The sequence below is a fragment of the Cottoperca gobio genome, chromosome 22 (assembly GCF_900634415.1).
Source record: "Cottoperca gobio chromosome 22, fCotGob3.1, whole genome shotgun sequence".
Taxonomy (NCBI): domain Eukaryota; kingdom Metazoa; phylum Chordata; class Actinopteri; order Perciformes; family Bovichtidae; genus Cottoperca; species Cottoperca gobio.
In genome coordinates this window covers 20,478,225-20,503,524 of record NC_041376.1, presented here as the reverse complement: position 1 = coordinate 20,503,524, position 25,300 = coordinate 20,478,225, and the positions used below count along the sequence as shown (strand labels likewise).

At 43.7% G+C, this 25,300-nt stretch overlaps 1 protein-coding gene across 1 annotated transcript; it reads right to left on the bottom strand.

Annotated features, from left to right (window-relative positions):
- Positions 1 to 694: 694 nt before the first annotated feature.
- On the bottom strand, positions 695 to 24,919 carry LOC115027861 (calmin-like). Its single transcript, XM_029461390.1, has 4 exons — positions 24,556 to 24,919; positions 5,315 to 5,376; positions 1,499 to 1,594; positions 695 to 963 (listed from the first exon to the last, which is right to left on the bottom strand). Exons 1-4 carry the CDS (start codon positions 24,638 to 24,640, stop codon positions 955 to 957), a joined length of 252 nt encoding a protein of 83 aa, XP_029317250.1. The 5' UTR covers positions 24,641 to 24,919; the 3' UTR covers positions 695 to 954.
- Positions 24,920 to 25,300: the final 381 nt, after the last annotated feature.

Sequence of the window (25,300 nt, the reverse complement as noted above, 5' to 3'; positions counted from 1 at the left end):
CATCGTGCTTCATTACAGACAATGTTCAAAAATAACATATAGAAAGATATTTCATTGTAAAGCATTCTCTTTCCATTGACAAGCTCAAGCATAGTTCAATCACATAAAACATTTCTTTGTCATAAAACTTTTGAAAAATCCATAATGAGCCATAAAATATTACAAATACATATTCTGCCTCAACTATTATGCAATATAGAGCTGGGGTAATGCTTTAGGAAAAGCGTTAGTCTCCACTTTCTACGTGTTAAAAACAAGCGCTCCATCACTGTGTGGTGAGTTGTGTACTTTCTGTACGGGCACTTCCACCTCTATCTTTGGCAGTTTGGACTATTTTTCAAAAGTGCAACAGATCTAAATCCCCACCATTAGTTGTCTTGGCTCAAAAAAGCCAAGCTGTATCATCTATATTCTTGTTTTCTTGTTTCTGCTTCAGTTTCACCATCTCCAGTTTTTATTATCAGCTTAAAGTAGATTTACTTTTAACATCTTCTTAAATGGCTATTCAGATATTCAGGCAACTGTGCGTCCATAAATCCAGTGTGTGTGTGTGTGTGTGTGTGTGTGTGTGTGTTGTGTGTGTGTGTGTGTGTGTGTGTGTGTGTGTGTGTGTGTATATATATATATATGTGTTGTGTGTGGTTGGAAAATACGATGGGAGGACTTCTTGAACCCATGAAGCTGGAACATCATTTAGAATAAGGAAAGTATTACTGACTAGTATAAAAACTGCCAAGCAACACAACTACTCTTAATATCAGTACTGCCACACAAGCTGCACATATAGCCCCTTTCACACATGCATTGCAACCCTTAGATTATCTCGATGTTACCGAGTCATGCAGACTGGACATCGAACTGACTTCCCCCCGCCAGCTCCCGAGTGCAAAGTCTGTGTGAGGTCTTATTGTGCGGAGAATTCACAGCAAGCCAGTGGGCGTGATGATGATGTTTCTATCGTGGCTGGCGTGAAACCGGAAGAAAACAAACATACAAGGAAGAAGAAGAAGAGGAAGAAGAAGAAGAAGAAGAAGAAGAAGAAGAAGAAGAAGAAGAAGAAGAAGAAGAAGAAGAAGAAGAAGAAGAAGAAGAAGAAGAAGAAGAAGAAGAAGAAGAAGAAGAAGAAGAAGAAGAAGAAGAAGAGAAGAACATTTACATGAAAACGGCAGTGAACATTTTTAAGTGGAGAAATTCTGGAACTTCTGTCAACGTCGAAATCCTCAGTCAAATTCAAGGAACATCTCGAGACTTGTTTATGATCAAATTACAAACCAGCTACGTGACCGCTGTGTCGTCCACGTCATGTCGTGCCTCCTGCAGGCTCTACCCAGACGCCACCGCTCAACTGATCTCCTGTTATGTACATGTGTGAAAGGGAAACTCTGGACTATGTTGGCACCTGATTCCCCAGACATTATCCAGAGTTCATATGGCTTATAAGTATTATACACTATACACAAATATCTGGCACTAAAAATAATAAGCGTGAGAGTCTGACCAGCTTGCAGCCGGAGACCTCTTCCAGCAGGGCCATGAGGATGTGTCCGTCCTGGATGTCCCGGAAAAGATCATGGACCTCAATAGGCGGGTCACACTGAAAATGGAGAAAAAAAAAAAAGAAGACAGAGAGGAGAGGAGAGAGATGAGAATTAGAGCTGCAACGCTTCGTAAACTTATCGATAAGTAGATCAACGAAAAAATTATCGGCATCTATTATATTATCTTTGATAATTGATTTAGTCACTTTTCAAGCAAACATGTCAAATACTTTCTGTTTCTAGCTTCTTAAATGTGAAGATGTTATGCTTTTCTTCGTCATACATGATCTTTTGCATTTTTTTTGGCAGATTAAATCGATAATGAAAATAACTGTTAGTTGCAGCCTGAGAACAGAAATGGATAACCAGACGGGTGCATGGTCAATGCTTTTATCCCCACTTAAACTTTATAAATCTTCTACATTTGGATGTCAAAAAATGCAACCCAAGAACTGAAAATTCAATCAAGAGGCATTCAATAAGTGCAAATGCATTCATTTAAATGTTCGATGTGTAAAATATGCCAGAATTTAAAACTTAAAACACTAAAATAACAAACATTACCAACAGAATGTGAAGCAGTAACAGTGTGTTGCAGAAAAATCTACTGAAGTTAGCATGCTAACAGCTAGCTGCGCTAGTCTTGTAATATCACTTGTTCCTCTAGAGGTGATAGTGAGTCAGTGTAGCTGCAGTCTGAAAACTAACGTAACGAACTGTACGGAGCCCAGCTAACGTTAGTGTCACAGTAAACACACGAATAGGTAAAGACAACGATAGGCTGACGCCACACATGAAATTGATAAGATCGCAGTGTTATTTTAGCCGGCTCTTTCAGCAGCAGAATTCTGCGTATTCTTGCCCACTGACTGAAAAATACACAGTAAATATAACAACACTAGAAGAGAGAGCTATATAGCTGTAGAATACAATACACAATATAAAGAATACATTAGCGTACTAAAACTTAGAATACAATACATATACCAAACTAATACATCTAATATATAAACATAGGTTAACATGATGACTATATATATATATATATATATATATATATTTTACAGGTGGCTCTGAACAGTGTTAAAATCCACCACTGTGCCACCGTTCCTCTCAAACACATCCTTCAACTTTAATTCAAAAACATTGGATGACAATGAACAACACGTGTCTGTGTCAAATAACTGCCAGTGAAACATTACTCCTCACACACTGCTGTACGCTTTCAGGAACAATATGGGCGTAGAGGGGTGTTTATACTGTGAACTATCATTTATCTTCTATGTAAACTCCGTCAGTTACCCACAACATGCCTGAGCCAACATTTAGCCCCGTTATCACAACAACTTGTCTGAACATGGTGAACGGGTTACCGGTGGTGAGGGGGGTGAAATGACTGGAACGCTCCAAGATGAAGAAGACAAATGTATGATTGTTAATTAGTGGGTCAGACATTTGATGCAGGGCCAAAGAGTGAGTAAGAGAAGAGAGGCTCATTGTGTGAGAGAAAACAAAAGATTTGATCAGACGCTCAGCTCACCCAGACTCATCCAGACTCACCCAGACTCATCCAGACTCACCCAGACTCATCCAGACTCACCCAGACTCACTCAGCCTCATCCAGACTCATCCAGACTCACTCAGCCTCATCCAGACTCACCCAGACTCACCCAGACTCACTCAGCCTCATCCAGACTCACTCAGCCTCATCCAGACTCACTCAGCCTCATCCAGACTCATTCAGACTCATTCAGACTCACTCAGCCTTATCCAGACTCATTCAGCCTCATCCAGCCTCACCCAGACTCACCCAGACTCACCCAGCCTCATCCAGCCTCACCCAGACTCACTCAGCCTCATCCAGACTCATCCAGACTCACTCAGCCTCATCTAGACTCATTCAGCCTCATCCAGACTCATCCAGACTCACCCAGCCTCATCCAGCCTCATCCAGACTCACCCAGACTCACCCAGCCTCATCCAGCTTCACCCAGCCTCACCCAGACTCACCCAGACTCATCCAGACTCATCCAGACTCACCCCTGTTGTGGGACTGAGAACAGAGAGTAAAGATAGAAGTTTCCACAGAGACACAGCGTGTCAGTGTAAACACAATGACGTAAGGCTCTGCTGGAGCGTGCCGTGTATAAATGTGCAGGTGTACTGTAACTATGGCAGTGAAACCATTACTTTCATCTCACAGTGCAGTCATTTGATATGAGAGGTCTATCAATGGACAGGTGTGTGTTTAGCATGACAAAGTGGAGGTAGAGTACATGGGAGATGTAATGTTGGGTCTCTTTAAATTAAAGAGTACAGTACCTTCTCTTTATGAAAAGTGTCTTGAGATATTTTCTGTTATGATCTGGTGCTATATAAAAATGTGGTAAGGGAAGCACCTAATATTGATTAAATAGACTGATATTATACAAATATATATATGCTATATAAATACACTATAATTTTGTCAAATGGATTTTTTCTGGACTGAAATTTTATTACGTAGGTTAATCTGTACACATGTCTAGTGCATGTCTGTCCGTCCTGAAAAAGCGTCCCTCCTCTGTTTCTCTACCTGAGGTTTGTTGCACTTTCTCCACGTGGAAGGGTTTTTTAGGAGAGTTTTTCCTGAACTGGACAGAGGGGTCTAATGACAGAGGGTGTATGCTGTACAGATTGTAAAGCCTGTGAGGCTTTTATCATTTATAAACAAAATAATTAAATGGTAAATATAAATATAAATAAAATAAAGTAAATAATGTAAATAATCCCAAAATAATAAATAAATGGTCAATGACTTAAGAATAAGATGTTTGAGGCAGATACTGAGTTTAAAAAGTCTAATGATGTCTAGGCCTAAATTTCCCTCAGGATGAATAAAGTATATATCTATCTAGGCCAACATTCATTATTTTATATAACAACATAGTTAGTGTGACATTTTCTGTATAAAAACTTTACTTGTCATGGCTCTTGTGTACAAACTGTCTAATGAGGCACTCAAACATATCGGTCCATCTGTAGGCTGGGCTCTAATTTCCACATACAATTATTTTCTTATATTTATTTATTGATGTGATTTTACCTCTATGATAGTAAGGGAGGCTGTCACACGCTCAAATAAATGTGAAAATTAATAAATACATAATGAATGTATTTATTCAGTCGACAAAATAATGTTTATATGATGGTAATTTGTTTGTATCTAATGTATCGATCACATCTGTGTATTTGTGTGTGTCCCCTCTGAGCCTCCATGCCACCCTGGTTCTAGTCCCTTTCATTGGTTACCTCGGAGCATTTCTCCTGTTTGGCCCTAAGCTCCTCCAGCAGAGGAGGGGCCCCTCATTGTTCACGTACAGCAGCAGCTAGCTGGGTGGTTTGGGGAGGAAAACGACCACCTTGGGCTAGCTAGACCTGTAACATTGCCACAGTTCTCTCACATTAACACTTTACTCCCTAATGAAACTTTAATGCTGTACACACAAGCAGTTCCAGACAACCACATGTATAATTCATAGAGTGAGATGAAGAGACTGTGTTTTATGTGCAGCGCTTGTCTCAGCTGCAGTGTAAAACGCATACAGTGAGCGTGGTGGGGCAATCCCAGCTTCATGATACAGTCTGTGAGGAAGATTTAGGGTGGAGTGGCCATGAAAGAAGCCGTCTTGCTCCACCCAGACGGTAAATGAAGCTCAGCGAGCAGCTCTGTAATAACCATGATTACGGTGTCGCCTCTTTGTGTATTTTCTGCAGCCATGAAGCTATCAACAAACCTTTTCTAAATGCAGGTTCATCCATCGGGTGAAGGTCCTCTTCTGAACCAGCTCTCTTTCCACTGCAAGAGAAAGAGAAGAAGAAAGACTTAAATCATCAGGAGAGTGAAGCCAAGGCCACAGTGTCTAAAGAAGCAGGCGAGCAAGAATCAGCCCTCGCCAAAGGCACATCACCATAGCAAGAAAAAAGCATGGTAAACACACACACACACACACACACACGATTTTGATTTCTAACTAAATAACTGATATTACTGCAGTAATCACCATACTTTAAACATTTAAGGACACACACACACAAAATGGTGCCGTTTATCAAATATAGACTGAACCTAAAAGCATTACATGTTGTGTTATTAGTAAATGCCGAGTTACTACATTTTCCATGATACAGTTACCACTATACAGTACTCAATATGTTAAATGTTCTTTTTTTTTAAATTTGAAGCTGAAATTGGTGTTGAAAGGTGGCGAATGAAGCTTTGAAAGTATGTCATCACTCAATTTGAATAAAGTGATCATGGATTAATGAGTGTTGTTATTGTGGTTCTAAAAATCTATGTTAAGGTGCTGTTAGTTAATACAGCTGTGTGCCTCACTTTGTGTGACACTTTATGAAAATTCAGTTTTTAAAAGCTAAATGCCAACAAATATGGATTGAAGCAGAATATTTGGAACATGTTGTGAATTTTGGAAACGATTACATCATGTTTGGATCACACGAGTCTGAAACAATCCTACAAAGCCACAACAAGAATCTAATTCTACCAATAGTATAATACTAATAATATTATCTGTAGACTAATCTTTATGTTAGCATACATTGTGTTAGCATGCTGATGTTAGCGTGCGGATGTTAGCGTGCTGATGTTAGAGTGCTGACATTAGCGTGCTTATGTTAGCGTGCTGATGTTAGCGTGCTGATGTTAGCGTGCTGATGTTAGCATTTAGCTTAAGACAGCTTCACAGAGCCTCCAGCTTGGCTGTAGACTCAGAGCATGACAGCATAACATATCTTTGTAATGATGGACCTACAGGTGAGCGTGACAAGTTACAAAGTCAGTTTAGCTAACATACTAAAATGTATTGTTCCTGAGTTGTTATAATTACAGGTCTAAATAACAGGATTGGGAGGAGACTGCAGCATATTTACTGTTGATTTTCTCCTGAAGGAGCTTTAGTCTGCTCAGTCCACACTGACTGCTGCACCAGTCTGCAGACATATGGGGGGAATGGCAACCAGAGAGGGTGGGAGGAACTCTGGAGAGGTTACCATGGTAGCAAAGTCAGCTGTTATTCATCTTGTGTCCAGTATGGCTCACTGGAGGCACTGAGGCTAACTCAGTACACACACCAAGGGTTTTGAGCTTTGGCTGCTGTATGGATATTGATAGATAGATAGATACTTTATTGATCCCGAGGGAAATATAGGATTGTTTAGGATTGATTGTTTCTTCCTCCAGTGAGGCATGGTGGGGAAGACAGTAGAAAACACAGATACAGGACTAAAATATGTTGCTCTTCATCATGGGCGGGGGTTAAGGTTGCTGTCCATATTGTCGACTTAGATGTAGAGCAGTGGCATGTTGAGGGCCTACTGATTTGTTAATGTGTTCCACCAATGGATTAGCAGTCTGTCCTGTGGAGTGCTTACTGATGCCCCAAATGCAGAGAATTTCTCCCACTGTTCTCAGACAATGCTGGAGTTTGGTTGGTATTCAAGAGGCGTCGCTGAGTCTTCAATGCATGAATCTTTGTCAGAGCAGAAATAGGGAGGTGGTGGAGGAGGAAGGGAAGGAGGGAGGTGAGAGAAGAGAAAGAGGATGACAAGAAAAGGAGTTGACGGGGAGTGAGAGAGCCTGAAGGGAGATGAGCAGAGATTAAATGAGAGCATGTTCAAGAACATTATTGAAACAACCATCGCTACAAACTAAAGAAAAAGTTCAACTAATTGTTGGCATTTGGTATCCATTGATGCAAACGTATTGATAGACTAGCATGTGATGCAGCCAAATGATTAAACACTTATTGTATAACCCATGCCATATTATCTGCAACTCAATCCATCTTCCACTTCGCAACAAGTTAACCACCGTTCATAATGGAAAGTCAGTGTGCACTAAACAAAAGCACAATACAAAGAAAGATTGAAAGCGTAATGCTCTGCTACAGCTCCTAAAGCAGACAAGCATCCTGTACACACGACATCTATTGCACGTCTGTCCGTGCTGGGAGAGGGATCCCTCCTCAGTTGCTCTCCCTGAGGTTTCTTCCATTTTTCCCCCTTTAATTATGGGGTTTCTTTTAGGACGTTTTTCCTTGTGCGATGCGAGGATCTAAGGACAGAAGGCGTCGTATCCTGTACAGTCTGTAAAGCGCACTGAGACAAATGTATCATTTGTGATATTGGGCTATATAAATAAACTTAATTTGATTTGACATGTCCAAAGACCGGCTGCAGCTTCCTTCTTAATATGTATTATTTATGGCCCGGCAGCACTGTCAGACAGAATTAATCTATCATAAATTCAAATTGTGATTTCTGTCTTCACCTCAGTGTGGCAGCACCATTCTGTACCTCTGTCACTCCTCCGCCAGGAACGATGGAAATTACAATATTTCTTCACAGAGAGTTGCCATGGCTAAGATTCAATGTAAAGAGACACTATCAGTCAGATTTAGACAGCACCAAAGCAAGCTATGAAATACATTAATCGCAAAACAAAAAATGTTTTACAGATGGTGGCACTAAAGGAATCATCAAGGACTAATCCACTGGAGACCTTGAATATTCCCAGTTGCGTGTCTTGTGTTTTCTAACTGGAAAAAAAACTAATTTGAAGTTCAACTGGCAACAACAGCACAGGGAACAGAAGGGGCAACCAACAGGGAAGAGACTTCTCTCTTGGCCACTTGCATAAAATAAATCACTAGAGCTTACAATATGGCACATTCATCAGGATACAGTCTGAGGTATCCAAACGAGTCCGGATACGGTGACCTAATCTTTCATAAAAGCGTCAAACACTGAAGCCACTCAAGACGCCGAGCAGTCAGCAGTCTCTCCCTAACAGAAACCAGACCTCCGCTGTGGATAATATACCTGGAAAATGACATCAGCTAACGACATTACTTACTGCACATACGAGGCCCCTTTTAAAGTTATGGGCATTTTATTTTACAAGTCGGACTCTGTGTGTTTCCCACGGTGAGTAATTACATAATTACTCACCAAATGGGTATTGTTAATGTAATGTGGAAAATGGCAGCTTTGCAAAAATGCCTACAAAGCACTTGTATGTGCTGCAGAAAAGAAAGTGTGTAAAAGAGGGCGTCAGCGTTACTGTTTGATCATTTACTCTGAGGCCCAGCAACATGAGGAGCGTCCTAATGATACCTCGGTTTGTTCTGCCTGGTTAGTTTGCTGTAAGCATGTATGTGCCACTGTATACTAAATTCATCACTTTTCCTTGATTGTATGGTTTTAGACACATGAGCCCACAGAGTGTCCTGCTCAGGGATAATAAGTCAAACAGCATCAGTGTACATGGACCCTTTGAAGGGACCCGACACCATGGTTTACAACTCCTTAAGTAAAAGACTACTTCTTCCTCTACGGAGGCTGAACAACATTCTCCCAAACGATATTCCCAAATTTGGTGTTTTGATGTTAGTGGTGGAGAGCCACGTTTAACTGGAGCGACCTGAAGCATGTTTTTACGCTGCTTTACCCTGTTTTCTGAGCGTACCTACGGTGATTGTGTGTCGGGCTCAAAGCACTGCTGGACGAGGGATCCTGTGTAGACACAGATGGACCCCTGAAGCTCTGGTGTCGTGTTGTCCACATTATTTGAATCCTGTGTATACACGGTGTAACACATTACTGCAAAATCTTCCATATGTCATTTAACTGGATTGAGATCTGGTGAAGGCCGTAGCATTTGTTCAGGTTCTAACTTGATGCATGTGCTTGACCCGGTTTATACTATTGACACACAGCCTGGGGCCAAGCAGGTACTTCAATAACTTACAGGTTCCACATTTTGGGAAAAATGCTTGTTTGGTTTCTTGAAGTGAGTTAGGGCATTATTATCAATCGCATGTCTGTCTTAAGTCTGGAGCTGGAGTCAGGACGTGGTTAGCGTAGCTTAGCATAAAGACTGGAAGCACGGGGAAACAGCTAGCCTAGCTCTGCCCGAAGTTCACTCAATAAAATCAATATATGTTTGAATGACAAATGGTTTAATGTTGGCAAATTTATATATAGAAAATGAATCAAAGAGATAACCTGCAAATTCTACTGCTGTAAAATCTAAAAGGTGGTTTTGAACCTTTAGTATACAAAGAATAGACTTTTCCTTTACGTCTGAGTTACGCTTGTGTAAGATGAGCCTTGCTTTGGTTAGTCTTATTTGTTTGCCATGCAAACAGAGGAGGCGCAGCTAGTATACCAAAACCACATGGACACGTTTAGCATGACAACTCTTTTATTACACTCTGGGTGGAGAGGGCACAAAGGGAGCAAGCAAATATAATTTAGGGGCGATTAGATCTGGAGGCTATAAATGAACACACATCTATACGAAAAAAGCTAGATACGCAGTGAGTGACTCTTTTGTGGGGTTTTGTGGCGTCAGTGTGTTTGGTTTGTGAATCCCAACCAAAGTACACAAGTGAATTGTCTTGTGTTGCTTCAGAGGAGGGTTAATGGATATCAGACACACAGAATGCATTTTCTTCTCCATCGCTCCTTTAGACCATAATTGCAAAGACAAACATTCCCAGTCTATGTCATAAACTTTGTATAATCAAGTAGTCTTGTTGAGAGTTGAGATTGAGGTCATATTGGAGACCTGAGAGCAAGAAACATTCCTAATCAGACATCCACTCAACACAACGCAAGAACAACACAAATCAGGCCAGACAACCACAATACAACTTGTGAAAACAACTTTAAATGTAAAAAAAGAGTTTGCTGTTCATCCCATTGAAAGTACAGTACACAGAGTACACAGAGTACAGATCAGTGCGTACATTTGGAATATCTGCAGTTATGTAGTTACTGGATGGTGCAATGTAAATGAGGGGAAGCTTTATAGATGATTGTCATGAGATTATTATTTATTTTTGTCACTAAGAAAGTACATCCAACTTTGTGATACAGAGAGCAATGATGAACATGACATGTGTAGTTTGTGATAAAGTGTAATGCACTGTGATAAACAGGGTTTAGCTGCTGCAGTGTTACAGCTCATTTATCAGACTTACACGTATATTTGGAAGGCGTACCACCAGAACACTGGGCCATCACCACCCACAGTAATAATGGGGATTGTGACGATACAGCATATCTCTGTATATTCAATTAAACATGTTTCACTCTATATATCTGTGTTCACACTTTGTTTTGACGGGATAGTAAAATAAATGGTGTGTGTGTCAGTTGTTATAGTCAGACGATAGATCCCTGTGGTGTCCCATCACTGATGTAAAGAAAGTAACTGAGGTAAAGAAGTAACCTCGACTGCAGGTCTGAACTTTAATTCTGTGTGCAGATAACAAGCAGAGCCACATCTCCACCTGCTAAAGAAGAGTAAAGCACACACATGCAGGGTGAACACAATGGCAGCTACGGTAACCACAACACACCAAATAAACACAAGAGCCGTCTGCCAGTGAGCGCCCACTGTACAGACTGCAGGACAGAGGTGGCCAGCCTTTTACACCCCCCAGCTACTTATACCAGACATTCAAGTGCAACTGGAAACTAACAGACAGGGATGAAAGTTATGAAAGAACATTTTCATCTCCAGTCACCACTATGCTACTCAAGAGTCCTAACACAACAAGTTGACACTTATGAGTTTTGGTTTGTAGCAAGAATTATAACCTACAGTTAACTTTGCAAGCACTTTCTAATGATTGATGAATTCTAATCCAGTATCAAATCTGCTTATCAAATACGAAACCTCTCTGGGAACCATCACCTTATCGTGGTGGAGAGGTTTGTGTGTCCCTATGAACCTGAGAGCTGTGTTGTCTGGAGCCTAGTGCTCCTGGTAGGGTCTCCCAAGGCAAATTGGTCTCAGGTGAGGGGCCAGACTAAGAATGGTTCAAAAACGACTTCATGAAAGAAAGGGAAAGGAAAGGAGAGACCCTGCCCAGAGGGAGGGCCCGACAGCGAGCGCCTGGTGGCCGGGTTTGCCACGGAGCCCGGTCGGGCACAGCCCGAAGAAGCTACGTGGTGCCTCCCATCCATCCATCCTGTGGGCCCACCACTCATGGGAAAAACCGCTGGGGTCGGGTGCGCTGTCACACGGGTGGCAGTGATGGTCAGGGACCTCGACGGACCAGACCCGGGCAGCAGAGGCTGGCTCTGGGGACGTAGAACGTCACCTCTCTGTGGGGGAAGGAGCCGGAACTAGTGCGGGAGGTGGATCGCTACCAGTTGGATCTGGTGGGGCTTACCTCCACGCACAGTCTTGGCTCTGGAACCGTACTCCTGGATAGGGGTTGGACTCTATTCTTCTCCGGAGTTGCCCAAGGTGTGAGGAGTCGGGCCGGGGTGGGGATACTCACTAGCCCCCGGCTGAGCGCCGCTACGTTGGAGTTTATCCCGGTGGACGAGAGGGTCACCTCCCTACGCCTTCGGGTTATGGGGGGGAAAACTCTGACTGTTGTTTGTGCCTATGCCCCAAACCGCAGTTCTGAGTATTCGGCCTTCTTGGAGACCCTGAATGAAGCCCTGCAGGGGGCTCCAGTAGGGGACTCCGTAGTCTTGCTGGGAGACTTCAACGCACACGTGGGAAACAATGGAGACACCTGGAGAGGCGTGATTGGGAGGAAGGGCCTCCCTGATCTAAACCCGAACGGTCGTTTGTTGTTGGACTTCTGTGCTAGTCATGGAATGGCCATAACAAACACCATGTTCGAACATAAGGATGCTCATAAGTGCACGTGGTACCAGAGCACCCTAGGCCAAAGGTCAATGATTGATTTCGTAATCGTATCATCTGATCTGAGGCCGCATGTTTTGGACACTCGGGTGAAGAGAGGGGCGGAGCTGTCGACTGATCACCATCTGGTGGTGAGTTGGATCAAGGGGTGGGGGGAGACTCTGGACAGACCTGGTAAACCCAAACGGGTAGTGCGGGTGAACTGGGAACGTCTGGAGGAAGCCCCTGTCCTGGGGATCTTTAACTCACACCTCCGGCGGAGCTTTTCAGCCATCCCTGTGGAGGTTGGGGGCATTGAACCTGAGTGGGCGATGTTCAAAACCTCTATTGCTGAAGCTGCGGTGATGAGCTGTGGTCTCAAGGTCTTAGGTGCCTCAAGGGGCGGTAACCCTCGAACACCGTGGACCCCGGTGGTCAGGGAAGCCGTCCGACTGAAGAAGGAGTCCTTCCGGGTTATGTTATCCGGGAGGACTCCGGAAACAGTTGCAGGGTATCAAAGGACTAGAAGGGCGGCAGCTTCTGCCGTGTCAGAGGCAAAGTAGCGGGTGTGGGAGAAGTTCGGAGAAGCTATGGAGAAGGACTTTCGGTCGGCACCAAGGTGCTTCTGGAAAACCATCCGGCACCTCAGGAGGGGGAAGCGAGGAACCATCCAAGCTGTGTACAGCAAGGGTGGGACCCTGCTGACTTCAACTGAGAAGGTTATCGGCCGCTGGAAGGAGGACTTTAAGGAACTCCTGAATCCGACTAACATGCCCTCTATGGTTGAGGCAGAGCTGGAAGCTGATGGGGGATCATCGTCAATTTCCCTGATGGAAGTCACTGAGGTAGTCAAACAACTCCACAGTGGCAAAGCCGCAGGGGTTGATGAGATCCGTCCAGAAATGCTGAAGGCTTTGGGTGTTGAGGGGCTGTCTTGGTTGACACGCCTCGTCAACATTGCGTGGAAGTCTGGGACAGTGCCTAGGGGTTGGCAGACCGGGGTGGTGGTTCCCCTATTTAAAAAGGGGGACCAGGGGTATCACACTTCTTAGCCTCCCTGGTAAAGTCTACTCCAAGGTACTGGAAAGGAGGGTTCGGCCGGTAGTCGAACCTCTGATTGAAGAGGAACAATGCGGATTCTGTCCTGGTCGTGGAACAACAGACCAACTCTTTACTCTTGCAAGGATCCTGGAGGGGGCCTGGGTGTACGCCCATCCGGTCTACATGTGTTTTGTGGATCTGGAGAAGGCGTATGACCGGGTCCCCCGGGTGATACTGTGGGAGGTGCTGCGGGAGTATGGGGTGAGGGGGTCACTTTTGAGGGCCATCCAATCCCTGTACGCCCGAAGCGAGAGTTGTGTCCGGATACTCGCCAGTAAGTCGGACTCGTTTCCCGTGAATGTTGGCCTCCGCCAGGGCTGCGCTTTATCACCAATCCTGTTCGTGATTTTCATGGATAGGATATCGAGGCGTAGTCGTGGAGGAGAGGGGTTGCAGTTCGGTGACCTGAGGATCTCATCGCTGCTCTTTGCAGATGATGTGGTCCTTATGGCATCATCGGTCTGTGACCTTCAACAGTCACTGGATCGGTTCGCAGCCAAGTGTGCAGCGGTTGGGATGAGGATCAGCACCTCCAAATCTGAGGCCATGGCTTTCAGCAGGAAACCGGTGGATTGCCTACTCCGGGTAGGGAATGAGCCATTACCCCAAGTGAAGGAGTTCAAGTACCTCGGGGTCTTGTTCGAGAGTGAGGGGACAAAGGAGCTAGAGATTGGCCGGAGAATCGGAGCAGCGGGGGCGGTATTACAGTCACTTTACCGCACCGTTGTGACGAAAAGAGAGTGAGATCCGTGAGAGACTCGGAGTAGAGCCGCTGCTCCTTTACGTTGAAAGGAGCCAGTTGAGGTGGTTCGGGCATCTAGTAAGGATGCCACCTGGGCGCCTCCCTAGGGAGGTGTTCCAGGCACGTCCAGCTGGGAGGAGACCCCGGGGAAGACCCAGGACTCGGTGGAGAGATTATATCTCCTCACTGGCCTGGGAACGCCTCAGGATCCCCCAGTCGGAGTTGGAGGATGTGGCCCTGAGAAGGGAAGATTGGGGTTCCTTACTGGAGCTGCTGCCCCCGCGACCCGATCCCGGATAAGCGGTAGACGATGGATGGATGGATGGATGAATCAAAGTTAAACTGGGAGATGTTTTAAAGCGACTGGTGATCAGGAGTTGAACTGCAGGAACACAGTTCACTGGCGGTCACACAGCGTTGAGCTGCAGAGACACGGTGATCAGATCACACACACAGATGTGCACTGTTGACCTCGTCCTCTGCCTTAAGGCTGCAGGGAGACATGCAGGGTCAACACCCTTTCGTTACATATAGTGACCGTAAAATCTCTTAAGTAGACTTTTTGCTAACTTGTTATGTTTAGTACAACTTCCTTCTCTACGTACATAATGCTCGGCTCCAGGAAGCTCTAATTCACACAGAGTGCATTTATAGACTGTTAAGACGATCATTTAGTGAATCAATGAATAACAAGACAAGGTGTGTCCTGGTAGTGTGAGCGATTAATCACATCACAAGTTATATGTTCATCAATCAGAGCAGGGCCACGGGGGGAAAGCTTTGAGCAAATGTTTCTATGTTTTCTAACTGCTTAAAAAATTGCTTGATTTAAAAGGATTTAATTTGGGAAATAATGCTTTAGATGTGAGATAGTAACAACTCTGATTTCATATTCAAGATGAGAACACGAAGACGACTTCTTTCACTGGGATAAAACAGGAAAACAAGAACGCCTACAGATGATCTGGAACCAGCCACACAAATCCCAAACTCACTTTGAACACAGACTCAGGAGATGAAAGACACCGAGAGACAGAGGCACTTTGAAGGTTCATCATCAGACTGCAGGTTTGTATCTGAATGTAGCCCAAAGTAATAGTTAGAATATGAGAAATAGAGAGGTCTCTTATTGAAATATTCATGCAGCAGCTGTGACGGGGGCATCCCTTTAGACTGCAGTGCTGCATCATCAAGGTGTTACATAACTGCACAGTTCACAGACAGGCTCATTTCATCAGCTTGTTCTTGTTGTTTTAGATCTGTGTACAGATGTAATGCATCAGCTTCTATGATCACACTATTATCTGAATTTTGATATATGGTAAAAATGTTAAACTCCATTGGAGTTCAGGAAAAGTGTGTTTATTAAATGTTGAAAACTAGCATGTAGGTATAACTGTAAAATGCAATATCTTCATATGAGCTTTTTCTCACAGTATGACTATATAACAAAACAAAAATGGAATTGTTATTAATTATAAATGTAGGTGAGAATTAGTTTTAGAAATTTCAAGTAGCATTTACTTTACTAGTCTGAGTTGTGCAGCTTTGACTTTCATATTTCTAACTTCTTTAGCAATGTCACTGTTTTCCCAGACCTCAGCTATTATTACTATAGTACTATGTGTTCCACTCAAAAACACAAGTTGTATAAAAAAGCAGAAGTTGCAATGATCAGCCCCGACGTCACAATTGTGGTACCAACTGACGATATCAGTACCGTACTGTACACCCAGACTCTGTATATTCTCTGTGATCCGTTTTACACACAAACAGCACTGAATGCACAGGAGCTGCCGATGAGTCGGCAGGTGTTGAAATACATTATGTTGATGTCCAGTGGGGAGAACTGCACCATGGTACCTCCCAAGTGTTATGTTGGGACAAACAGCTTGCTGTGTATAACCAATGGTTGATAGTGAATGCTATCAAGTGGACTTATTGACAGGACTTGTAATGTTTGGGTAAGTAACAACAGTAATATCTTACTGTGTAGCTTACAGTAACACAGAAGGTCACATGTCCTGTAGCAACGCTGGCTCTCAGTTGTCCACTTTAGAAGCTCAAGGGTTAATCTGCAGAAGAGCTTGTCGGATGGTGGGAGTTTTGGAAACCCCCCCCCACTCACACACACCTTCAAGACGTTGGATTAGGGGGTCTGTGTTCACCATTTCTGTAACTGTGGTCAGCTGTGTGGAGGTGAGACGTTAAGCAGTTTCAACTTCTCTCTCAGATCTTTGTTTCCACTCTTTACACAACTATTTCTAGCATTATGTGTGCCGTTATCCCCATATTTAAAAAAATGAATACAAATAAATATAGCATCTCCCCCCTCTCTATGAGGGCTAGTTTTCCACCAATGTGACCTTTCAGAGAAACTATAAACACGTCTGATTTCTGCCACGGTCCACCACAATGTGCTGCTGCAGCCGACCCTGAGGTGCCGTTTCTAAAAATGTTTTATTTTCTTCCTTTAACATTCAAAACATATGACATTACAGTTGATATTTCTGTACACAAACAGGTGAGGAGTCAGTTAAGGTGAAGGCCGCTTGTCTCACCCTAGTTACTCCTACCTGAGGATGATGTCATTGACTCGACTTCCATGTGTTTCTACAGCCTGTGATTCAGGACAAAGAACATAAAGTGATTCTATCTTCACAAGGATGACTGATACGATGTGTTTAAAGGGGATTACAAAGATCTTATGAGCTCTGTATATTTGACTGCACACACTGTATACTTAGCAAACACTAAGTGATAAAGAGCTTTTGATCCTACAGATGAAATCAGAAAGACCGCCTTTGAGAAAGCTCCTGTCTGAACTGTCTAACTGCCTGAACTGAGAGCTCAACACAACACACACTGTCTGATGTCATCCTGCATCAAACATCACCCACATTCCAGCAGATTACACAAACCAGCAGCTTCTAAGAGGACGTTCATGGGTACGATTTAACTGATAAGCTCATACAACACCTGAGGAAAAATAAATAAAGGAGTTTTTAGCAGGAGCTTAAAGGTGAACTGAGCATTAGATGCTGCCATCTTTGGAATAAGAGAAAAACATGATGGCGTAAAAGCTTTTCTGACTGAAGGGGAAAAGAAGTGAGTCATCAGGAGAGAGAGTACCGGCAGCTCAGGCTGAATCGGTGCAAAATTGAAAAGCAATCCCTGGTGGGTGTGTGTTTTTCTGTGGAGCTTATACCTGCTCAGTGAAGGCCCCCGGGGGCCGCAGGGCAACCCGAGAGCATCGTCTCTTAGAAACACTGCGTGGTGAGGCACATGGCTCTCGGAAAGTTATTAACCCTGTGAAGGCAGCTCTGCTTCAGTGTACCGTTAGTGCTGTTCCTGCCAGTTCACTGAGCCAGCGGTGGAACCACCTGCATCTCATAAAAACCAGCCTTCCACACCAATCATACACTGGAGACAAAGAGTGAGCCAACAGGCTTACATCACCCACCGGTGCAGCTTTATCTCACAATATAACTACTGACCTTTTCAGAAAATACACAGTATTTTTAGAGGGGAAATGTGTGCTTTATAAAAGGAGCACTGTTCAGGCGTGTTTCTGTGAGCACTAACAAAGGGAATGCTGAGGAAAGACAGTGGGAGGGACTTTAAGCTGCTCACGACAGGAGGAATTTATGTCAGAATGCACTTAAACAGTTGGACATCAACAGAGGTAAACATGTCAAATGTCAGCTGTTGCTAATAGCGGTAATTCTGTGAGTGACTTGATGACAGAACCAAAATGTTACTTGGTTTGTGTGTCTGTAGGTGAGCAAAGAGACTCCACTCTGGAACACCAATCAGAAAGAGACTCCACTCTGGAACACCAATCAGAAAGAGACTCCACTCTGGAACACCAATCAGAAAGAGACTCCACTCTGGAACACCAATCAGAAAGAGACTCCACTCTGGAACACCAATCAGAAAGAGACTCCACTCTGGAACACCAATCAGAAAGAGACTCCACTCTGGAACACCAATCAGAAAGAGACTCCACTCTGGAACACCAATCAGAAAGAGACTCCACTCTGGAACACCAATCAGAAAGAGACTCCACTCTGGAACACCAATCAGAAAGAGACTCCACTCTGGAACACCAATCAGAAAGAGACTCCACTGCAGCTCAGCCCCTCCAGAGCCTTACTGCTGGCTTCATACTGATCTTTCATCACCACCTCCACAGAAAGCAGGTGCTTATTCATCATGTGGCCTGTCAGCCTCATGGTCAGCCCACACTTCCACACACCCACACCGAGTGCACTGACAGAGTTAATACCTCACTCGTTAGTTCACTTCATCACTTGCCGTTAGAGAAGGGATGTTATACAATCCCAATATAGTGTCGAAAGTCTTAACATACAATACAGTTGCAGATTGTTGAATGTGCTTTAGCAGCTATTGTGGTTCAAAATCAAAAAAGGTGGCCTGGAACACGTCCAAGTCAGCTGAATGTTAATATTTGACAGCTAACGCTGTGTAGACCAGTTAATAAGGGACAAAAGTGCCTCGTACATTAGTGACTCATATGTATGGAAGGACTACAGTGTGGCGCTCTGCAGCCAGTGGTGCACCACACGAGTCCAAAAACACTTTATTCTCTTTTGAAAAAACACAAAAAAAACTACTAGAGCAGAATGTCATCAAAGTTTAGATATCAGAGGAAGTGAGGAGAATGTGTTAATAATCCTTCGTCGTACACTGACACGGATCAGCCAATGACGATGCTAACATGATGACTTCTACCATAATGTTTCCCATGTTTACGGGCGTGTTAGCATGCTAATATTAGCGAGTTAGCAGTAAACACAAATTGCAGCTGAGCAGGACGTGAATGTCATTAGCCTTGGCAGGTTGTTTCGACCTGAAGATAACGATCGATACAATATGAAGTGATGAGCAAAGTGATCTGGACCAGAGCTGAACCGACACACCATCCATACAGCAACTCTGCTGATTATCTTGCACTACAATTTCAAATTTGCTGAGATTAAAACTCCATCTGTGGCAATGGGAGAGTGACTGAGTGAATATGAGTGATTGGTTGTGAATGCTGGGTGACTGACTGATGAGTGAATCACTCTTTGAGAATGAATGAATGGATACAGTGGGTGGAGTGAAAGAAAACGAATGACAGGAGAAATAAAATAATTAATCTTGATAAAAAATGATGCAAAATTATACTGAAGCTTTTCAGGTATAAAAGCATAATGAATCAAAAACTGTATTTGACCTGTTCTAAGAGTTCCCCAGCTGCACCCTGTTATTATATGAGGCCATGGAGCTCTTTGTTGTTTGAACTCAACCTGTGGAGATCTAATTTACCTCAAAGACTGACTGACAGAGAGAGACAGACGTCTGTCTGTCTGTCTGTCTGTCTGTCTGTCTCTCTCTCTCTCTGTCTCTCTCTGTCTCTCTCTCTGTCTCTCTCTCTGTCTCTCTCTGTCTCTCTGTACTGAAACAACAGAGAGGAGCTGCTGCTACTTTGTCTAAGCAAATGAATCGTACATTTGAAGTCTGGAAATAAAATGAAAAGCCTGTGCAGACTGCTTTGCATAAAGTTCTTTGAATTCTTCCGTGTCTATTTGTGCAGCTTTGTATCAACTGATCCTTTAATGACACATGTCAACATTTCTGAACAATTTTTTTCCTTAACTGGAATGGAACAGGCAACTGACTTGTACTTGTACTGCCTCTAACTTCAGTCAGAAGCTAAATTGAGCAGGATTAACAGGAGTTACCAGGCCAGAAGGAGCTTCACTAATGATTACGATGTTTTGTGAATGTAGCCCTGGACTACAGATGTGGTACGTGCATCAGCATCTTCCCACAGCACAGTCTTTGAAAACAATCTGCAATCTGCAAACCGCAGTCTTCTGGCATGATGTATGTGTGACATGTGCTTCCCCATCACAAATTCTGCTGTTACTCAGTAAATATCAGCCTAAGGTCAGTGCATAGAGTATTTTCACCTGAAACAGTTTATAAAAGCTTTGCCGCAGGAGCGACTGGAAGAGGAAATTCAAAAACAACGAGGGGATGAACTAAAGAGAAGGGGCCTTTGTTGTCGCCACCCCTTCTGACCTCCAGGGAACTCACAGCAGAGTTTGTGAAGGCTGAGGCTCTTTGCCATCCAGCCCGCTCCTGGATGTAGGGGGACTGGGCACGAGTTCAGGAATGCCATATTCAGCGCAGTGTGAGCAGCAGAGGCTGTGCTGTGAGGCTTCCTTTAAACATGTGATTATTAAAGACTTCTGACATTGTTGGTCGTGGAGGGAACTGGACATTCTTGAAATGTAAAAATAAACTTCTGTGCTCTCCGGTTAGGGTTCAACATGGTATAGTTAACTGTAATGTTTCTTCTTTATTAAAGTAAATGACAAGCCCAGGCCGGGCCCCGGAGGAGGGGTTGACTGCAGCCCAATTGGCTGTTGTTACAGCACTCCAGCAACGTTTTCAGAAACTTGGCGTGCCTCTGAAAACCACCACGTTTTATCCGGCTCGATCTCAAACTTGCGGTTTACTAGCCCACTTTTTATTTGCCCCGGGCAAGTGGGCAATCCTATTGTTGAGCCCTGCGACAAACTATGTAATGGAGACACAAATTCTAAATTACAACAAAGACATGTTTGGCTTTACTTACTTACTTTCATCGCTGTTGATGGCTAGCAAGTGGTCATTGTGTACCAGGAAAACCCCTGAATGCTCTTTAGATTGTATACTATGTTCACTGGAAGCAAAGGGTCAGGTACAGGACAGGACACCACGAGCCTGCTGTTATCAAAAACAAACACCTGTGTGTGTGTGTGTGTGTGTGTGTGTGAGAGTGAGAGACAGAGACAGAGACACAGAGACACAGAGAGACAGATAGATAGATAGATAGATAGATAGATAGATAGATAGATAGATAGATAGATAGATAGATAGATAGATAGATAGATAGATAGAGAGAGACTGAGAGAGAGAGAGAGAGAGAGAGAGAGAGAGAGAGACAGACAGATAGAGAGAGAGAGATAGAGAGACAGACAGATAGAGAGAGAGAGATAGACAGATAGACAGAGAGATAGAGAGAGAGAGAGAGACAGAGAGATAGAGAGAGAGAGAGAGAGAGAGACAGAGAGAGAGAGAGAGACAGATAGAGAGAGAGATAGAGATACAGACAGATAGATAGAGAGATAGACAGAGAGATAGAGAGACAGACAGACAGATAGATAGAGAGACAGACAGACAGATAGAGAGAGAGAGAGATAGAGAGACAGACAGACAGATAGAGAGACAGAGAGATAGAGAGACAGACAGACAGATAGATAGAGAGACAGACAGACAGACAGATAGAGAGAGAGAGAGATAGAGAGACAGACAGACAGATAGAGAGATAGACAGACAGAGAGAGAGAGAGAGAGATAGAGAGACAGACAGACAGATAGAGAGATAGACAGAGAGAGAGAGAGAGCGACAGATAGAGAGAGAGATAGACAGAGAGAGAGAGAGACAGATAGAGAGAGAGATAGAGAGACAGACAGATAGATAGAGAGATAGACAGAGAGAGAGAGAGAGAGAGAGAGAGAGAGAGAGAGAGAGAGAGAGAGATAGAGAGAGAGACAGAGAGATAGACAGACAGACAGATAGAGAGAGAGATAGAGAGACAGACAGACAGACAGAGAGGTAGAGAGACAGATAGATGGAGAGACAGATAGATAGATAGAGCGATAGAGAGACAGACAGATAGATAGAGCGATAGAGAGACAGATAGATAGAGCGATAGAGAGATAGAGAGACAGAGAGAGACAGAGAGACAGAGAGACAGAGACAGATAGATAGAGAGACAGACAGATAGATAGAGAGATAGATGGAGAGACAGATAGATAGATAGATAGAGCGATAGAGAGACAGATAGATAGAGCGATAGAGAGATAGAGAGACAGAGAGAGAGACAGAGAGAGAGACAGAGAGACAGACAGATAGAGAGAGAGATAGAGACAGACAGATAGATAGAGAGATAGACAGAGATAGAGAGACAGACAGACAGACAGATAGAGAGAGAGAGAGATAGATAGACAGACAGACAGACAGAGAGATAGAGAGAGAGAGACAGAGAGACAGAGACAGAGACAGATAGAGAGACAGATAGACAGATAGAGAGATAGAGATAGAGATAGAGAGACAGACAGATAGAGAGATAGAGATAGAGAGATAGAGACAGATAGATGGATAGATAGATTGAGAGATAGAGAGAGAACGGTGTGTGATTTGTGAATGTTGAGCTCAGAGTCTCCAGCTCTGTATGTGCTTCCCCCTCTCTCCTCTCATCATGAGTTATGTAACAGCCTCCAGGTCATTGTTTTAAAGCACTCGCTGCTCTTCCAGCTTTCATGCAGAGAATCACAGCCACTCATCAGATGGCTCAGGCCAACCCCTGCATGTTGCAAAGAATATGGGAAAAAGCACTAAACTTCTGCAGTTTTTTCAAGAGGCTATAAGGGTCCAAAAAGCTGAAACCTGTGCCACTAACATGCACTGAATCTGCACACATACAGCAGAGACAGGTTGTGGAGTTCGGTTCCTAAAGCACACGAGTCTGGTCGTGTGCTTTGGAACGCAGTTTTGTCCTCTGCTCCCTCTCCCTCTCCCTCTCCGCTGTTGGTTGTTAGCTGTATCGGAGGTGTTATTGACTTGAGCTTAGTTGTTTTTACAGCAATATACAAATGATATTAGAGGGAATTATGAGCTGTTAAACATAATGACGAAAAAACATTTTTAAAACGGTAATAAAGGAGTGTGTGTTGAAATACATTGGATTTATTTTTTTGTTTTTTCAAAGATGGGAATTTACTTCGCCACGGGAAGCAGATTTTTTTCGGCCCTTAGCTCACATATAATGAAAGTGAAGCCCTAAAACTTAAAGTTGCACAAATCCAGTGGTTATTCACAGAGACAAACAGCTCCTCTTTTTCTCAGGGGTTGGAGGAGACCAAAGCAGAACTAAAGAGAGAGAATACTGGAGTTACATTCATCAGGTGGACACAAACATGACTGTGTCAGCTGGATGTGTGAATAGGCAGCTGTTTGCGTCACACAGTACTCTTATCTCTACAGTCATATTTGATGCTCATCTCTGCATAATGTTACACTATTGGAGAGTTCCAGTTCTTGCCGATTACAGGCGTTGTTAATCTGGGTTAGAGCTGAACAAAGCCTTCATTCTCATCGCACTCATTAAATCAATTCCTTCCGCTTTAAAGAGCACTAGTTGATAGTCTGCTGCTCTTATCTCTGTAAAGCCTGCCTGGCAGACGTGCAGCCCTTACAGTGTAGTCCAGTTCAAACAGCAGAGCAAGTCATTTCAAACTTCTCGGTCATTGTGGCCTCTCTGCAATGTGAACAAACATACTGTATAATATGTTTTTAATCATACTGTTGTCCTTATACTTTCTTCTATCTATGGTGCTTTTACTGTCATGTATTTCTAAATAAACCAATTGATAATGGATCTATTGGAAATTGAAAGTTACATTAAGGAAAATCTTCCCCGTAGAAAATCAATAAAAACTTCACTTGTTGAAACATGAAGTGACTTCAGTCATGTGATCAAACCTGGACAAGTTCCATTTTCTATAAAAGCCTATGAGTCATGGTTTAAATAAAGCTTGAGTTGAGAATATTTTACCACTGATGTGTGTTTTCAGATAAAAATAAATTACGTCCCTGCTCAAGTGATGTAACTTTCTTTTCTGGGTTCATTTTGTTTATTTGTGTGAAGAACTGGCTAAAGACAATGTGACATCATCCCACTGAAAGTGTTTCACTGATCTCATCCACAACATCCACAGTGAACATCAAGTTCTGCTAATCCAGTAAAAACAAGCAGCAATTTGAGCTTCTTTCAACCTGCTCCTACAGTCACACAGGAATACATCACTGCTCTCAACTAGTTACAACACAATTTCAAGGAAACCATGTGGAACATCTGAGAGACCAAACTGAAGCCAAAGTGGATTAGAACGTAATCTGGGTCTAAAAAATTATTTTTAATATAAAGAGACAGAAAGCCAGTCAGTCAACTATTTAACTATTTAATACACTAATCCTTTCAGCTGTAAACTAATGTGTCCTGCTCCCAGCTACTGTTCTACAGAGTGCCTTCCTGGGACCACAAACACTGTTTACATGCTTTGCTCTTTACACACAGTGTGCACTGGATGAATGAAGTACCTGCACACAGTTATATTGTGTGGCACCAGCACAGTGATCGATGGGCTCAGACTGTGGCAGAGCTCTGCTGTTTACCAGCTCGCTATGAAAGTGCTGAAAAGCTCCCACACACTCCGAAGTTCCACAAATCCGAAACAAACGATGCAGAAAGTCACACTGAGGTTGTGCATGCGTGGCTGCTCGGGACACTCGCCGGCTCCCACAGCAGTAATGTATCACCAGAGCCGGCAGGAAGCTCCTACCTTGCAGGTTCTGTACTCGGATGTCGCTGATCTGTCCGATAAATTCCTCCCGCTCGAACCAGTCTTCCCACTCGTGTCCAGCCATCTGGAGCCGCGGAGAGTGCTGCAGGGATCCCGGGCAGGAACACTGAGGAAGCTCCCCCCGGCTGAGGAGGAGAAGCTGCTGCAGCGGGCAGACGGGCTGTCTATTGTCCGGCCGGCCGACCGAGAGCCATGCAAGGCGGGTACACACGGGAGGGTTTCACTCACTGGCTGGACATCGCGGGTATTTACAGCGGGAGCTCCGGGAGGACAGCCCGTGGAGAGGAGAGGAGAGCAGGGCAGGAAGGAGCTGCAGCACCTGGTTGGTATTTCCGAGGTGGGATGGAGCTGATCCAATCCCCGCCCCCCGCCCCCCCCCCTCTCTCTCTCTCTCTCTCTCTCTCTCTCTCTCACACACATACACAAACAAACACACACACTACTCCAATAATCAGCAGGGTTTGATATTTGTTTAATCATTTATGCTGAGTAAAACTTTATTTATGTTATAAAGTGCTTCACTGTTGAAAGATGATACCAGCATTTAAATACATGAATTCATTATTTATTTGACATGTTCTGCATTGTTCTAGCTGATTTTAAGTTCCCATCTTAACCTCTGGGACACATGTTGAGTCTTCACAGACACTAGAACATGTGCACATACAGTCAAACCAAAACTGTGAACCCTGTAGACTCACTGGACATTATGAAAATTAAACAA

What these genes read in the sequence shown, in the direction of transcription:
- LOC115027861 (XM_029461390.1), bottom strand. Translation starts at nt 24,640, where the DNA reads ATGGCTGGACACGAGTGGGAAGACTGGTTCGAGCGGGAGGAATTTATC. An exon ending in CCGAGTACAGAACCTGCAAG is followed by an intron (nt 5,377 to 24,555) that starts GTAGGAGCTTCC and finishes TTTCTCTTGCAG; the next exon opens with TGGAAAGAGAGCTGGTTCAG. An exon ending in TGAACCTGCATTTAGAAAAG is followed by an intron (nt 1,595 to 5,314) that starts GTTTGTTGATAG and finishes CTCCATTTTCAG; the next exon opens with TGTGACCCGCCTATTGAGGT.